Genomic DNA, 18,149 nt, shown 5'->3' on the forward strand with positions numbered 1-18,149 from the left:
CTTCAATACTATTGTTATCACAGCTTGTCAGTAAACATTGATTGTGGTGTAAGTCAACATTCTTCTAGCCGCCGAATGTTTCCGATGTTGAATTAAGAATGAGACCTCAACCGAAAATCATGTTAAAGATTTCATAGGAGAACACCAAACCTGCATTAGATCTTAAAACGGGCACTTTTCCTTCTAATAATGTACCGTAACTGAAAGTGTCAGCCGCTAACAATATATACCAATATAACTGGGTAATATTTTTAGGATTTATATATTTCGCATTCTTAATTAAATTCTTTGAACAATTTTACTATTTTACCTGATGAAACTGCAGGTGTAACGAGCGATAGAGAATTAGCATTACATTGTTTGTTCTGATGATTATGAATCTATTCGGATTACAGTGGAGAAGTGCCTTGTCAAATTACTATTGAATATAGCCGTAAAATCACATTTTATTGAAGAAATAAAATCCAGTCCCTTGAAGAGCATAAATACATTTTCACCAGAAACTTGTAATGGAAAGTTTGGTGACGAACGATGCAGTTGTTTTGAAGAAAAAGGTTCCAAAGATTTTCTTTGTACGATGAGGTTGTCACGATTGTGCAGTGCTTGTGTGCAACCAATTCAGCTCTTCAAGGTGAACTGTAATTCGCTGGATAATGGCTGTTGGGATGCTTTTAAATTCTGCTTCTCAACAGCAATTGGTTAAGAGAGAGAGAGAGAGAGAGAGAGAGAGAGAGAGTCTTAATTTTAGCAAAATATCCAAAGAGAGAGAGAGAGAGAGAGAGAGAGAGAGGAGAGGAGAGAGAGGAGTAAGAGAGAGAGGAAAGAGAAGAGGAGGTCTTATTTAGCAAAATAACCCAAGAGCGAGCGAGAGAGGAAGTCTTATTGTAGCAAAATATCCAAAAGAGAGAGAGAGAGAGAGAGAGAGAGAAGAGTATTTAGCAAAAATATCCAAAAGAGAGAATGTCTTATTTTAGCAAAAATCCAAAAGAGAGAGAGAGAGAGAGTGAGAGAGAGGATATAGAATGTCTTATTGTAGCAAAATATCCAAAAGAGAGAGAGAGAGAGAGAGAGAGAGAGAGAGAGAGAGAGGAGTCTTATTTAGCAAAATATCCAAAAAAGAGAGAATGCTTATTTTTAGCAAAATATCCAAAAGAGAGAATGCTTATTTTAGCAAAATATCCAAAAGAGAGAGAGAGAGAGAGTGGAGAGAGATATAGAATGTCCTTATTGTAGCAAAATATCCAAAAGAGAGAGAGAGAGAAACAGAGAGAGAGAGAGAGAGAGAGAGAGAGAGAGGAAGGTCTTATTTAGCAAATATCCAAAAGAAAGAGAGAGAGAGAAAGAGAGAGAGAGAGGAGAGAGAGTCTTATTTTAGCAAAAATATCCAAAAAGAGAAAATGTCTTATGTTTTAGCAAAATATCCAAAAGAGAGAGAGAGAGAAGATTTGAGAGAGGAGGAGGAGAGAGAGAGAGAGGAGAAGAGAATGTCTATTTTTTAGCAAAAATATCCGAAAGTGAGAGAGAGAGAGAGAGAGAGAGAGAGAGAGAGAGAGAGAGAGAGAGAGAGAGAAAGTCTTATTTTAGCAAAATATCCAAAAGAGAGAGAGATAGAGAATGTCTTATTTTAGCAAAATATCCAAAAGAGAGAGAGAGAGAGAGAGGTAAGAGAGAGAGAGAGTCTTATTTAGCAAAATATCCAAAAGAGAGAGAGAGAGTGAGAGAGAGAGATTTTAAGAGAGAGAGAGAGAGAGAGTAGACCGAGAGAGAGAGATCTTATTGGTAGCAAAAATCCAAAAGAGAGAGAGAGAGAGAGAGAGAGAGAGAGAGAGAGAGAGAGAGGAGTCTTTTTTATTTTGCAAAATACCCAAGAGAGAGAGAGAGAGATGTCTTATTTTAGCAAAATATTCCGAAAGTGAGAGAGAGAGAGGAGAGAGAGAGAGAGAGAGAGAGAGAGAGAATGTCTCATTTTAGCAAAATATCCTAAAACTCTCCGAGCAATCCATATATATCACAACTCCGTTGAAATTCATACAAAGTCAGTTACGCGAGACAAATGGGTTTCAACACTACGTCAAAGCAAACACCCCCCTAACCCCCATCCCCCCATCCCCAGGGCTGCATTATCCCGATGAGCAAGTAGATAAATGGCACTGATATTTGCCGAGTGACTGTTTAAAAGCAAGCAAGCACTTCGCTGTGACCCTTTTCGCTTCCGATATTCATAACAATTTGTCCTGTCCGTTCCAATCAGCGATGCTTGTTAATCTAATACGTCACGACGCATAAGATAGTCCTTCCATTAAGAATACATTTTCAATGGGATTATCAGAGTTAAGGGTCCACACCAGCCCTCTGATACCTTGCAGGACCTCGCCACATATGACAAGGGATCGTGCTGGCATAAGGCCACCTTAATTTTAACCAGACAGTTTAATATTTAACCAAACAGTTTAATATTCCTGGAGATTTGTAATTTTTGCCGTTAAATAACCTTTTTAGTACTGAAAACAACCTTAATATTGTAATATTTTTTTATGTTCATGCGAAACGAAACTAAATTATTTAGCGGGTAGGTTTTTGAACCTGACGCAGTAGATATAAGTAGCTAAAGAAATTTGTTTATACAACGTCGGTTTTTTTCATAAAATGAGCCGTTTCTGGTTGTTTCATGACCCAAAAATCCTTATTAATATCATTATTATTATTATTATTATTATTATTATTATTATTATTTGCAGGATGAATTGCAACACTCGAAATGTATTAATAATGATCTATGAAAATGATTTTAAATCTATCACCACCCCAAAAATAGCTCTAGGCTCCATATTCCCTGTACAGGGAATAAGGTACACTCCGGCACTGTGATGTACTACCATCTACTGCATCTCGCTTCGCTTATTTTGGAAGTCTTTTTGTCGTATTTTCTTTTGCTATATAAATCTACTTGTTAATTAATCTTTCAGCTACATTTATTTCCCAAAAGCATATTCATATATGCATTTAATGTTGAAGGTGACAATGATCCCTTGACGAACTACAATTTTGACAATTGCGTTTTAGTTTCGCCAGCCAATGGGGAAATCGCTGTGAAAGCCCTCCGTTCATTGGTCAAAGCTGCAAACTTCAGCCAGTGAGAGAAGGCGATAGAAAAGGTTTCCCAGTTGAGTATGGTGGAGGTCTGTAATTGGCCCAAGAGAAAATCTATGATGGGATTTTTGAGCAGTTCGTAGGCAGCCATGTCAGGACACGGACCAAGTTTTCTGTACTGGTGACTGGTCCAATTTTCACACCTTCCGTATTATAGCTTCCAAATTCCAATAATTAGTAAATAAATGTTCTTTATTCCTATAATTTCAGCATATTTGGTTAATAGCCGATGGTATATAACCGGCTGAAGAGTAGTTATAGTAGACTTTTTAGATCTGATGGGCAAGAATCCCAGTGCTCCTGAGAAACCGGTTATTGTGTGGTGACACTTCTGTGCTTTTAGCCTGTAAATTGAAAACATGTCAAGGTGTAAATACCTTTAAATACCTTTTAAACATCCTATCATTGGTACGAATTTACGAAATATATGTTTAAAAGTGGATTTTCTGCATCTAATCAGTCTTTTGAGACATTCAGCCAGTGACAGGAAATTGAGTGTCCCTGGTAGAGGCTATGGAAGTTCTTGGTGCATTTTCATGTGTGGTAGGTCACTAAATTTTGATTTTCGTTCATAAAAAATTAGGTCTAAATAGATGAGAGGCAAGTCGGTGTTGGCCTAACAACTTCTAGTGGAGGGGATAACTCCTATAAATTTCAATTTTCGGTAACATGTGAGGAAGACCTCCACAGAGAGGTACCGTATATTAACAAAATGTTTTGACAAAATAGAAAAGGATTTGCATAATGCAATACAGGTAAGGTTATTTAAAAATTAGGGAGATAATTGGAGAAATCGTCTTTTGTTTGTCTTGACGTTCATCTCGAGGGGCTCGTACTGAACACTGCGGCCCGCAGAACTTTTCTTTAGCATTGCCCAATAATCGTGTATAAACGCTTCCGTCCAATACACGTAGATCAGAAGCATTCGTATTCATAGGATAACCCTCATTGATTCATTTGTCCATTTATACTAATTTTTAAGTTAAGTTTCCGTACATACCTAGTACTTAGTTTGACAGAATAAAGCTGCAACTACTCTCAGCAAAGTGTGAGGGCTCTAGTCAGGCTAGTGTCAAAATTCTCAGTCTCTCGGTCTCTCTCTCTCTCTCTCTCTCTCTCTCTCTCTCTCTCTCTGTGTGTGTGTGTGTGTGTGTGTGTGTGTGTTTGTGGTACCTAAGCGCTACTCCTCACACAGTCGCGGGCAGTTTACATACTCGCGTGGTTTTTTTTTTTTTTTTTTTTACCTTTACAATTTTAGTCTTTAGTTTTAAATCTTATATTTCAAAATGTTTAATCCTTGTCGATTACCCCTTTTCTGCAACAATAACGTGGGATTTTGTAAATTTGCATCATTACCAATGAATTCGTTATAGCTTAAAGTAACTTTGGTCTCATCTGCATTAGTTGTCACATTTGTGATTTATATTTGTACCAGTTTGTGCTTCCCTATAATGATCAGATCCTGTGGCTCATTAGCCTGTATGTCGTCATTTTTATCCTGATAATTCGTGAAGGCATCCTTGGTTTAGCCTTAGAAGATTTTTTAGTGTTAACTTTTTCTCTCCTATCCATCTTTTGTCATTTTTTCATAGGAAATTATAACATGACTGATATCAGACTTTTTCTTTTATTACAATTGCTAGAGGCTGGAAATGAAATCTCAGGAAATGTATTAACGATAATGACATCTCCCGGTGATGTGTTTAGGTAAGTATTGGGTCAGTTTAATTAATTCAAAAGTAAGACAAAAGTGTATTGGGTCAGTTCCAATCAGTCAAAAGTTAAGGACAAAAATGTATTGTATTGGGTCAGTTTCATTCTTTCATAAATAAAAGACAAAGATGTATTGGGTCAGTTTCATTCATTCAAAAATAAAAGACAAAGATGTATTGGGTCAGTTTCATTCATTCAAAAATAAAAGACAAAAATGTATTGGGTCAGTTTCATTCCTTCAAAAATAAAAGACAAAAATTTATTGGGTCAGTTTCATTCCTTCAAAAATAAAAGACAAAAATGTATTGGGTCAGTTTCATTCCTTCAAAAATAAAAGGCAAAAATGTATTGGGTCAGTTTCATTCCTTCAAAAATAAAAGGCAAAAATGTATTGGGTCAGTTTCATTCCTTCAAAAATAAAAGACAAAAATGTATTGGGTCAGTTTCATTCCTTCAAAAATAAAAGGCAAAAATGTATTGGGTCAGTTTCATTCCTTCAAAAATAAAAGACAAATGTATTGGATCAGTTTCATTCATTCAAAAGTAAAAGTCAAGAATGTATGGAGTCTGTTTCATTCTTTAAAACGTAAAAGACAAAATGAATTGGGTCCGATTCATTCATTCAGAAGCAATAGACAAAGCTGTTATGAATTCTACTTTAAAAAATATTTGCTGTATTTTTGTACTCAAGTCCCTCATAATCCAAGGGTATTGTATAATGAATTTGGTTTTTGTGTTTTGGGGTTTGTGTATGCTGTGAATTGTATTTTTTGTTCCATTTCTCAATTAGAATTATTTCATTTTTAGGTCTGTTAATGGCTCTCTTATTAATAAAAGTTCATCCCCATCACGTGGACAAAAGAGGCGCGAGGAACCAGGAAATATCCAGACGAGCTACAGAAGCGCCGTTGCAAAGACAAAGACTTTCCTGAACCAGAAATGTGATCAAGAGTTAAAGATGTAACAACAAGAGGAAGAAGATAATGTAACGAGCAAGTGAGTGTTTCAAAGGCACCGTGTCCACACTGGCTAAAGCAACGTGAGTGTTTGTTTTACCATTACTAGATTTTTTGGGGGTATTTTTCTAATGTGGTGTCTGGCTATTGCGCTGATTTTTTCCAACTTCCATAATCCAAGCACACGGGGGTATAAGTGGGGCGTTCTTTGAGTTTTAGTGGTGGTTTAGTGTTTTTTTTTCCTCATTCTTATAAGTATTTCTCTTTCAGGTGACCTGAAACCTTCGGTTTAAGTCTCATCACTCGTTCATACATTACTTCAACCTATTGAAAGAACTCCTACAGCTCTCAGTCATGAAGTTCACCTAAATACAATGTAAGTGTTCTTCTTATTGTTTTCTTCAATTGGTCTATTTTTTTTCGTGCAATCTTCAATAACTTGGATGTGTATACAGTTGGCCATTTGCTTTGGGATGAACTGGTGAGAGTTTATGGTCTTGTTCTCTAACGTTTGTAGGAACTGGAAAACTTCTTACCTAGTGGTTCGCTATTAGACTGTACCGTACGGTGTTTATTGCATGGTGGTTCATGTTGCAAATGAATATAGTCATAACTGTGCTGCAACATTTCGGCTTCTTTAGAAAGCGTCTCAGTGGTGTGGTTGGTATGGTCTTGACCTGCCACCTCGCTGGTTGCGAGTTCGATTCTCGGCCATTCAATTGAGGAGTTAGAGATGTGTATTTTTGGTGATAGTTCAGTCTCGACATGGTTCGGAAGTCACGTAAAGCTGTTGGTCCCGTTGCTGAGTAACCACTGGTTCCATGCAACGTAAAATCACCATACAAACAGACTTCTTTAGAGTACATGGGCCATCTGGATCCTCCATCATTTAACTCTCGTTACAAATCAGTTATCAACAACGAGGCCACTATATAGATTGCAAACACTCGAGATTTGCCGTTGTCTTCGGTCTAGGCTTATAGATGAATTACACCACTGTATGGCTGTCTCGTTGTCTGTAGATGTTAGGCCATCAAACTTTTCCACCGAGTGTTCGTAATTGTTTCATGAGTGATTTGTACTGCACTCCGTTGAAAACTTTTGCGTATAACAAGTTAAGAATCTTGTAGCACCATTTACCACTTTTTCTTGTATTCAGAATGTCTCTGAAAAGTGGACTTTCAGTTCACTAATGAATGGCTTAATAGCTAAACTGAACCCCAGTTATTATCTTGGGTTACAAACGATGAATGAAATCCAAGTAGAGGTCTTAAATGTAGAGATGTCTTGCATGGCTATTTGTATATAGTTTATGCATGGCTATTTGTTTGTGTATCGTCTTTCATGGCTATTTGTTTATGTATCTTCTTGCATGGCTATTTGTTTGTGTATCGTCTTGCATAGCTATTTGTTTGTGTATCGTCTTGCATAGCTATTTGTTTGTGTATCGTCTTGCATGGCTATTTGTTTGTTTATAGTCGTCCATTGCTATTTGTGTATCGTCTTGCACGGCTAGTTATGTATCGTCTTGTATTGCTATTTGTGTATCCTCTTGCATTGCTATTTGTTTGTGTATAGTCTTGCACGGCTATTTGTGTATCGTCTTGCATTGCTATTTATTTCTGCATAGTCTTGCATGGCTATTTGTTTGTCTTACATTGCTATTTGTTTCTGTATCGTCAGACATGGCTACTTGTGTGTGTATCGTCTTGACTTTATTCAGGTGTTTTCTGGAGCTAAAAACTTATAAAACATTATTTATTGAAGAAAATAGGACAGGGATTATGGAACATCAGTTTACATGCATAAAGTTTTAGCCCACGTTGTGTCGTTACAGCTTCTTCATAAGCACACTTTTTGAAAGGTAATATTGTATTAGCCAACTACAGAGTCCAGTGCTCACTTGAAAAGTTCCTTTTGTATATTATTAGGCTCTCTCTCTCTCTCTCTCTCTCTCTCTCTCTCTCTCTCTCTCTCTCTCGTGTTGCTCAGCGTGTATTTACAGTTTAGTATCGGGGTTTCTCTCTCTTGTACAGATCAAGATGAACATCGTGCTTACCGTGAGCCATATGCATATAGTTCACTTAGTCATGACCGTCGGTTTCCTGTCATTTATGGCCACAAACTGTCTATCCTCAGCCTATTATGATGCTGGCTTCTCTGGTTGCATTGTCGCCTGTTGCCAGTCGTACCAGACTCCTGAAGATTGTAGCAAGTTCCTAATAGTTTATTTTAGTGTGGTATTGTGTGTGGTGGTGTGTTAGTTCCCAGAGAAGTTGCTATGATTGGTATTTATTTGAGGTCACCATCCACGCACTAACCAAACCTGAGGCATTGATTAAGATATCCCTAGGTCCGATACAACTGCTATGTATCTTATTCCTTATACAGTAACTGGAATTGGTTTAATCTTCCAGGAAGGTAACTTTAAGAATCTGTATTGGTTTTGTGATGTATATCCTCTAGTTATCGTAGGTACGATTGGTCTAGTGCCCAAGTGTCAGTGTCTAATCTTGGTCTCACTGGTGGTTGAGGTCTGTTACATAGTTTCAGTAACATTGGTTTACAAGGACAGGGACGTTACAATCACAGATCATCCCCCTGCCGTTCCCCATCTCTTAATCCTAGAATACGAACTTTCAAGTTTTTCATTACCTAAATATCAAGCTGAAATGTCAAAACGATGAATTTGCTAATGCTGTACAGTGCTCTTGTAAATGTTTTATTAGTCAGTGATACTTAGACTCGAGTCGAGTCGAGTTAGTCGCGTTACAGCTGGACTATTGCTACTACAACTGCTATTATTAGTAGTTCAAGCTAGCGTTATGTATCAGGGGCTCTTTAAGAGCTGTTGGTCTTCTGCTAGAATTTTTCTTTGATTTTCATGAGCCTAATTTTGTTCGGAATTATTGTTGATCTGCAGCTTCTCTTATTAGATCCTAAGGTCTGTTGAGGTTCTCAATGTCTGATTTACAGAGCATTGTATGGTGTGGACCAAACCTTATGGATGACTATACTCCCCCGCCCCCCCCCCCATAGTTATTTCTTTGTTAGATTCCCTCTTTGGAATTTGGCTGGCTTTGTTAGATTCCCTCTTTCTTTGGAATTTGGCTTTTTTTTTGTTTTGTTTAAGTTGACCCCTACCGCTTTGGAATTTGTCTTTTTGTAGATTCCCGTCAACTTTTTGGATTTTGCTTTTTGTTAAGGATTCCCTCTTTGGAATTTTGGCTTTTTTGGTATTTTTTCCATCTGGGAGTTGGCTTCTTGTTATCCCTCTTTGGAATTTGGCCCTTTTTTCTTTGGTTAATTTCCCTCATTGGGATTTGGCTTTTTTCTTTGTTAATTATCCCCATCTTGGAAATTTGCTTTCTTTGTTATTTCCCTCTTTGAATTTGGCTTGCTTTTTATTTTTTTTCCTCTTGAATTTAAGGCTTTCTTGTTAGATTCCCGCTTTGGATTTGGCTTTTGGTTAAGATTTCCCACTTGGGATTTGGCTTTTTTCGTTAGATTCCCTTTTTGGAATTTGGCTTTTTTGTTAGATTCCCTCTTTAGAATTAGGCTTTCTTTGTTAGATTCCCGCTTTAGAATTTGGCTTTTTGTTAATTCTCTCTTTGGAATTTTGCTTTTTTTTAGATTCCCTCTTTGGAATTTGGTTTTTTTTATATTCCTCCTTTGGCATTTGTGTTTTTTTAAATCCCTCTTTGGAATTTGGCTTTTTTTTGTTATTCCCTCTTTGGAATTTGGCTTTGTTAGATTCCCTCTTTGGAATTTGGCTTTCTTTGATTACCTCTTTGGAATTTGGCTTTTTGTTAGATTCCATCTTTGGACTTTGGCTTTGTTAGATTCCTGCTTTGGGATTTGACTTTTTGTTAGATTCCCTCTTTGGAATTTGGCTTTGTTAGATTCCTGCTTTGCGATTTGACTTTTTGTCGGATTCCCTCTTTGGAATCTGGCTTTCTTTGTTAGATTCCCTCTTTGGAATTTGGCTTTCTTTGATTACCTCTTTGGAATTTCTCTTTTTGTTAGATTCCCTCTTTGGAATTTGGCTTTGTTAGATTCCCACTTTGGGATTTGACTTTTTGTTATATTCCCTCTTTGGATTTGGCTTATTTTGAGATTTCCCTCTTTACAATTTTGCTTTGTTTGTTAGATTCCCTTTTTGGAATTTGGCTTTTTTGTTAATTCCCTCTTTGGAATTTGGTTTTCTTTGTTAGATTCCATCTTAGGAATTTGGGCTTTTTTTCTTTTTTTGTTAATTCCCACTTTGGAATTTGGCTTTCTTTGTTAGATTCCCGCTTTGGGATTTGGCTTTTTTTTATTCCCTCTTTGGAATTTAGCTTTTTTTGTTAATTCCCACTTTGGAATTTGGCTTTTTTGTTAATTCCCTCTTTGGAATTTGGCTTTCTTTGTTAGATTCCCGCTTTGGGATTTGGCTTTTTGTTAGATTCCCGCTTTGGGATTTGGCTTTTTTTTAGATTCCCACTTTGGAATTTGGCTTTTTTTTTAGATTCTTTCTTTGGCATTTGGGTTTTTTTAATTTCCCTCTTTGGAATTTGGCTTTTTTGTTATTCCCTCTTTGGAATTTGGCTTTGTTAGATTCCCTATTTGGAATTTGGCTTTCTTTGTTAGATTCCCTCTTTGGAATTTGGCTTTCTTTGTTAGATTCCCTCTTTGCAATTTGGCTTTCTTTGATTACCTCTTTGGAATTTGGCTTTTTGATAGATTCTCTTTTTGGAATTTGTTTTTTTTAGATTCCCGCTTTGGAATTTGGCTTTTTGTTAGATTCCCTCTTTGGAATTTGGCTTTCTTTGAAATTCCCTCTTTGGAATTTGGCTTTGTTTGTTAGATTCCCGCTTTGGGAATTTGGCTTTCTTTGTTTGATTCCCTCTTTGGAATTTGGCTTTCTTTGTTAGATTCCCTCTTTGGAATTTGGCTTTCTTTGATTACCTCTTTGGAATTTGGCTTTCTTTGTTTGATTACCTCTTTGGAATTTGGCTTTCTTTGATTACCTCTTTGGAATTTCTCTTTTTGTTAGATTCCTCTTTGGAATTTGGCTTTGTTAGATTCCCGCTTTGGGATTTGACTTTTTGTTAGATTCCCTCTTTGGAATTTGGCTTTGTTAGATTCCCGCTTTAGGATTTGACTTTTTGTTAGATTCCCTCTTTGGAATTTGGCTTTCTTTGTTAGATTCCCTCTTTGGAATTTTGCTTTCTTTGATTAACTCTTTGGAATTTGGCTTTCTTTGTTAGATTCCCTCTTTGGAATTTGGCTTTCTTTGTTAATTCCCTCTTTGGAATTTGGCTTTCTTTGTTAGATTCCCTCTTTGGAATTTGGCTTTCTTTGATTACCTTTTTGGAATTTGGCTTTTTGTTAGATTCCCTCTTTGGAATTTGGCTTTTTGTTAGATTCCCGCTTTGGGATTTGGCTTTTTGTTAGATTCCCTCTTTGGAATTTGGCTTTTTGTTAGATTCCCACTTTGGGATTTGACTTTTTGTTAGATTCCCTCTTTGGAATTTGGCTTTCTTTGTTAGATTCGCTCTTTGGAATTTGGCTTTCTTTGTTAGATTCCCTCTTTGGAATTTGGCTTTCTTTGATAACCTCTTTGGAATTTGGCTTTCTTTGTTAGATTCCCTCTTTGGAATTTGGCTTTCTTTGTTAGATTACCTCTTTGGAATTTGGCTTTCTTTGATTACCTCTTTGGAATTTCTCTTTTTGTTAGATTCCCTCTTTGGAATTTGGCTTTGTTAGATTCCCGCTTTGGGATTTGACTTTTTGTTAGATTCCCTCTTTGGAATTTGGCTTATTTTGAGATTTCCCTCTTTGGAATTTCGGTTTGTTTGTTAGATTTCCGCTTTCTGATTTGGCTTTTTTTTATTCTATTTGGAATTTGGCTTTTTTGTTAATTCCCTCTTTGGAATTTGGCTTTCTTTGTTAGATTCCCGCTTTGGAATTTGGCTTTTTGTTAGATTCCCCCTTTGGGATTTGGCTTTTTTTGAGATTCCCTCTTTGGAATTTGGCTTTTTTTTAGATTCTTTCTTTGGCATTTGGTTTTTTTTTGTTAATTCCCTCTTTGGAATTTGGCTTTTTTGTTATTCCCTCTTTGGAATTTGGCATTGTTAGATTCCCTATTTGGAATTTGGCTTTCTTTGTTAGATTCCCTCTTTGGAATTTGGCTTTCTTTGTTAGATTCCCTCTTTGCAATTTGGCTTTCTTTGATTACCTCTTTGGAATTTGGCTTTTTGTTAGATTCCCTCTTTGGAATTTGGTTTTGTTAGATTCCCGCTTTGGGCTTTGCCTTTTTGTTAGATTCCCTCTTTGGAATTTGGCTTTCTTTGAGATTCCCTCTTTGGAATTTGGCTTTGTTTGTTAGATTCCCGCTTTGGAATTTGGCTTTCTTTGTTAGATTCCCTCTTTGGAATTTGGCTTTCTTTGTTTGATTACCTCTTTGGAATTTGGCTTTCTTTGTTAGATTCCCTCTTTGGAATTTGGCTTTCTTTGTTAGATTCCCTCTTTGGAATTTGACTTTCTGTTAGATTCCCTCTTTGGAATTTGGCTTTATTTGTTTGATTACCTCTTTGGAATTTGGCTTTATTTGTTAATTCCCTCTTTGGAATTTGGCTTTCTTTGTTAAGTTCCCGCTTTGGGATTTGTTATTCCGCACTGTTACCAGTTTCTCTATTAAGAGCACACAAGTTAGTCCCTTAGCCTTACCATTTCAAAGGCTGAGTCTTGGTTCACCCGTTTCTCAGATATAAAAATTATCCGTATTTTGCTTTTTACTAATTCTCTCTCTCTCTCTCTCTCTCTCTCTCTCTCTCTCTCTCTCTCTCTCTCTCTCTCTCTCTCTCTCTGTGGACCTAATTGCTGCTTGTATCAGTAATTGTTGGCAGTCAAACTACTTCTTGTCAATCATAGTAGTTGTCAGCTTGTGATTTCGTTAATTATCCATAATAGGGTCAAGTATACAAAAATCTTTATTAATTTAGGTTGTCCGTAGTTGGTGTGTGTTTAGAACGAACTACTCCTGGTGATAGTGAATTGCTTATTCTGAAGTTTTGTAGGTTATTTCTGAATTTCAAATGTTTTTAGTAAGATTCGAATGATTAAAAATCAGTATGTAGGAATTGAGGGATTGTGTGTCAACTTTGAATGCTTATTGCTAAAGTGTATTTATTTGCATTAGTTGTATTAACTGACAATTTTATTTTATTTCACGACTTGATAATGCTGTAATGTCCCTTTTTTTGGTATAATCAAAGTATGTAAAGTGATTGCATGTAGCTGTAGCATTGTATGGGTTATTTGCATTAGTTATCAAAAGCCAATTATAATTATAGTTTCATTGAGTGGACGATGATGCCATGAATTTACATATTTGTGTATTGTCTTCACCTCTTATTTAAAAATGCACCTGAAGACTTGATAGAGGTCTGTGTAGGTATCGGTTCTTCCTTCTGCCGGTGAATATTGCTGGCCTCATTGGCAGAGGGAAAGAATGAAAGAGGTCCTTGTTTGGTTAATCTACTTTTTCTCCTTATATCTGTTATATACAAACTTAGTAATAATAGTTATTCTTGCATTTCAGAGAGACGATCTTGGTATTAGTGAAGGAGAGATTCTGGAGATATACGTCAGATTTCGAACAAGAGGAGAGTCAGATACGTCAGATTTCGAACAAGAGATGAGAGTTGCTGGAGATAAACGTCAGATTTCGAACAAGAGACGAGAGTTGCTGAAGATATGAAATCAAATTTGTCAGTTTTCGAACGATAGAAGAGAGGTGCTGGAATTATACGTAATATAAATCAGATTTCGAACAAAAGGAGAGAGAGCTGCTGAAGAAATGTCAGGATTCGAACAAGAGACGAGAGGTGCTGGAGATAAAAGTCAGATTCGAACAAGAGGATCGCCGGGTCAACATATATATAAATATACAATAGCCGGTAATCCAGTTTTGATCAAAACTTCTGGACGCCTCACCTGAGATTTTTTTTTTTTTTTTTTTTTTTTTTTTGCTGCTCACTTTTGCATGAAGTCAACCATTGTAATTTGAACTAAACTTGAACAAATAACCAATAGAAATATATATTTATTATTAAATATCCAAAAGGCTAACAAGAAAGTTTAAATTTCGATTTATTAACAGATTTTAACATACATATGTAAAGTTTCCAGAGCTGAATCAGTCATGCATAAAAGTTTTGAGTGACCTTATTCGTGTGTACATGTAACCACCATAATCGGTAGCGCCCACCATACCTTGTTGCCAAGTTCCCTCGAATCTCTACTGTGAGGCTATATATATATCCGGCCTGTGGTGGAAGGGCTTGAACATCAGAAACCATAAACTCCTGAAAAGATTGATTTACATTAGCACTATGATAATGGCTACGTAGAATAAAATTTGTAATGGTACTTGACTATTTTAAATCCTAAACAATGGAGGTACACTAAATAAACGGGGCTGCAGCTAAGGGACGCTGCGAAAGCGTGGTCGGCTTAGTGTTGGTCTGCCACCTCGGTGGCCGTGAGTTCGATTCTCTGGCATTCCATTGAGGCGTGAGAGTCTTGTATATCTGGTGATAGAAGATCACTCTCGACGTGGTTCGGAAGTCACGTTGCTGAATAACCACTGGTTCCATGCAACGTATAAATACCATACAAACAAACAAAAACAAAAAACCAAAGACTATTACCCCCCCTCCTCCCAGGGAAATATGTTTATACATATTTAAGTGATAACTGGTATAATTATTAGTATGCAAGTTGTCATTTACCCGACTGATTAAAAAATACAACTATGCTAAAAGAAGGTTCATGTCTCCATATTACCGAAAGCATTTAAGGGATGTTGTCTATACCAAAGTATTTTTTAGACCCCCAACGACATAACACCTGAAGTGTACACGTGGGCCAATGATTAACCTGGATTTGAACAGCAACGTTGCAATGAACATAGTCTTTCCATACTTAGATTCGAGATTATGCATTTGTTTCTGGTAAGAGGAACTTCGAATTAAAATTTAACGTAGCCGTGGTATCTGCCAACACACTTTTTGAAACTATCCATAATGAAAATACCCCCATTTATTTTATAAAAATGAAACCAGTTGATATAAGGATTCAATGCCTCTTAACTCTATTAAACTTCAAGAATGATTTAATCTTGACCAGACTCCATTCGCACGTGACTGTCTTATATTTTCGATAGGATTATGATATTTGAAGCGGGTAAAACTATATATTGAAAATCAAATGAAGCTTTTGAGTATCTTCAAGAAATTGTAGCCGAACAAAAACTATACTCTTAATTTTTTTTTTCCCCAATCTGTCCGATCTGCTGGCGGTTTTGCGCATCTTGCCTTGCCGGTGGTTTTGCGCTGGTAACACTGCGTCCTGGGCTTTAGATAATATCCTACTTCGAATATTAACGGTGTAATTCGCATACATTAAAGTTATTAAAACACTTTTTCAGTTGCAAATGTGCACCCAGATATCGTTTTATTTACCTAAAACTTGCACATAGCGTAACTATTTAAAAGCCCGGGACGCAGTGTTACCATGCGCGTCCACCACAGGCGGATGGACAGATGGAAAAAAAACACAGAGTATAGTCATCTAGAGATGTCTCTGTTACTAAATGCATCCCATTCATTAAACATAAAAAAAGTACATTAAATAACCTTGGCCTCTGTTCAAAACTTGGAAAGCAATGCCCCTGAAGTAGAAGCCCTAAAATTTAAATCTAAAACTCCGAAACTTTTGAAACTAGTTTACGGTACTTTGCAGCGTCCCTTCTGCTCCTAGATGCAACCCCTTCCAGTCCTTTTACTGTGCCTCCGCTCATATTCTCTCTAACTTTTATCTTGCTACCCACCCTCTCCTAGCAATTGTTTCACAGTGCGATGAATGACCTCACAGGTCCCAGCGCTTATGTGTGGCAGACGCTGTCGAGATGGAGTCATTGACCTGAAATTTTGAAATTACATTATGATTATTATGCTTTAGGATACAACTTAATTTATTCGTTCAACATGTATATATTTTCTCGGGTAGGAAACTAGAGAATATTCAAGCTAGAATGAAATGGAGATTGCATGGTTCAGTTAACGCTATGGTAATGGATCTTTTCTCCCTTTAAGTATTCTAAGTTACTTAGAAAATTTAAATCTCATGCAGACGAAGTTCCAATACTGCCTTATATTAAACAATGATGATTATGTAAACATACCCTTTTAAACTATTTGACATAACAAAAATTCTTGATGTTAATGAAGATATAAATGTATAATCCTCAGATACTTGCCATACCAATACTATGTTAAAAGCGACACAGGAATTATGTATACTCTTCAGCTATTTGACACACCAAAACGACCTCATTTTAATCTAGATAATTGAAATATGACATACCAGTAGTACTTTACATTTAACATCTGATCATTATACCACAACCTGACTACTTCCGTAACCTGTCAATTCTGCGTGATGTAAAAATGGCTGATGAAGGAAATAACCAAATCACAAATTCATTTCAAAAGAGGACAACTTATTTAGTTATCTGTCTACTGAACAGAATTGTCCAAAATGATCTGGACAAAGGTCCCACCTAACCAGAAACATATAAATGGTACAGATATAAAATGTATACGGTACTTTGTGTACCGTACTTGCACTTGTTATATGTACACTTTTTCGATCTGAGAGGCATTTGAAGTATTCTGGCTGGTAACTGAGACAAAAGACCCTATTTTAAGCAGATTTTTTTTTTTTTTTTGCTGATAATTTCAAAAGTATGTCATGGAGAATATTATGTCTTACTTAGTTGGACTGTTACTTTTCAGCATGATCAGCACTTGGAAATAATAATAATAATAAAGAACTGTCATGTTTTTGAGAAGTGAACCATTTGTACATATGTTATTAAATATGACTGCAGCATCACACCACTTTTGTTTCTTTTACAGACATTTTACTCTTTGACGAATCATCCAGTTTCCTTTAAAGGCAACAGGAGCAACCTTCTTCAAGTGCCCGGACCAGCAGACATTTCGTGCCAACGACTGTTCATCGTCTTAAGGGGGTTTGGGGGGAGGGGTGATGGAGGATTAGGGCGCCGGGTGGGGGAGGAAAGATAAGATGGAAAAAGACTGATAAATGGATGAAACACGCACCAAATGACAGACAACGAGAGGGTAATTGCGAGCGAGATCAGAATGTTGAGTGGCCTTAACAGCACTTCGGTTTTTTTTTTTTTTTTTTTTTTTTTTTTTTTTTTTTTAACATAACTCAGTTTCTGATTCCACTTTTCTATTCCACGCTGAAGACATTGATGAGAAGGAGTTGGAGTGGTTGAACAGCAAGATTGAAGGAAAGGAGTAAAAAGCTTAAAATTGGGAGCAGCTAGGGGCCGAAGGGACGCTGTAAACTGCCTTGACTAATGCCGACAGTGCACCACGTAAGGTGCACTGATGGCACTACCATTCTACGGAGCTGTTGTGTTGAGTCATTTGTATATTGTGTCAATGAGGTATTTGATTCCCACTCGTACTTTCATTCCTGTCTCTATTCCTTCCTCATCTCCTTCCCTCCTATCCGCCTCAGGTCCTCCTCCTCCCCTCCTTCCTCCTCTTCTCCACATTCCTCCTCCTCCTCCTCCTCCCTCTTCCTCTTCCTCCCTTTTCCTACTCCTAGTCTTCTCTCCAATCCTTCTCCTCCTCCCCTTCCTTCCTCTCCTCTTCCTTCTCTCCTCCCATTGTCCTACTCATAATTCTTCTCCCCATTCCCCCCCCATTCCCTCCTCCTCTCCCTTACTCACCTCCCCCATTCCTCCTTCCTGGTCCTCCTCCTCCTACTCCTCTTCCTCCTCCCTGCCTCCTCCTCCTCTCCCTCTTCCTCCTCCTCCTCCCCCCCTCCCTTCGCAATGCAGCAACGACCTTCCCAAATAAGGAAGAGCAGAGAAGGTCTAAGCCAATGTAATAATCCTGTTCGTTCGTTCTTTCGTTTTTTTATCTTAACTATATCCGACGGTTCCGGGAGATGATGAACGAGAATTAAATCGACCTTGAGAAGGAGGAGCCACTCGCTGGCTCTGTCTGCATGGCTCTGCTCTCTCTCTCTCTCTCTCTCTCTCTCTCTCTCTCTCTCTCTCTCTCTCTCTCTGCCAATCTTACACACACACAGACACACGTTCTCTCACACTTAAGAAATTTAAGTGACATTCTTCACAAATTTATTGGAGTGAACAACGTCTCTCTCTCTCTCTCTCTCTCTCTCTCTCTCTCTCTCTCTCTCTCTCTCTCTCTCTCTCTCTCTCTCTCTCCTACACAA

The 18,149-nt window shown here is 37.3% G+C and overlaps 1 protein-coding gene and 1 long non-coding RNA gene across 3 annotated transcripts; both read left to right on the forward strand.

Moving 5' to 3' along the window:
• The first annotated feature begins 3,232 nt into the window (after positions 1-3,232).
• Positions 3,233-13,680, forward strand: LOC135199752 (uncharacterized). Of its 2 annotated transcripts, none has more exons than XR_010311105.1 (5): positions 3,233-3,327; positions 4,794-4,857; positions 5,671-5,902; positions 6,090-6,195; positions 13,405-13,680. It is a non-coding gene; the product is annotated as an uncharacterized LOC135199752 (long non-coding RNA). The 2 variants fall into 2 exon arrangements; XR_010311106.1 differs by having other exon boundaries at positions 5,671-5,859.
• A 3,610-nt stretch (positions 13,681-17,290) lies between these two features.
• Positions 17,291-17,767, forward strand: LOC135199922 (uncharacterized). The gene has a single exon (XM_064228041.1). The coding sequence runs from the start codon at positions 17,291-17,293 to the stop codon at positions 17,765-17,767; it is 477 nt and encodes a 158-aa protein (XP_064084111.1).
• The last annotated feature ends 382 nt before the right edge of the window (positions 17,768-18,149 follow it).

Source organism: Macrobrachium nipponense, chromosome 26, assembly GCF_015104395.2.
Source record: "Macrobrachium nipponense isolate FS-2020 chromosome 26, ASM1510439v2, whole genome shotgun sequence".
NCBI classification, from domain to species: Eukaryota; Metazoa; Arthropoda; class Malacostraca; order Decapoda; family Palaemonidae; genus Macrobrachium; species Macrobrachium nipponense.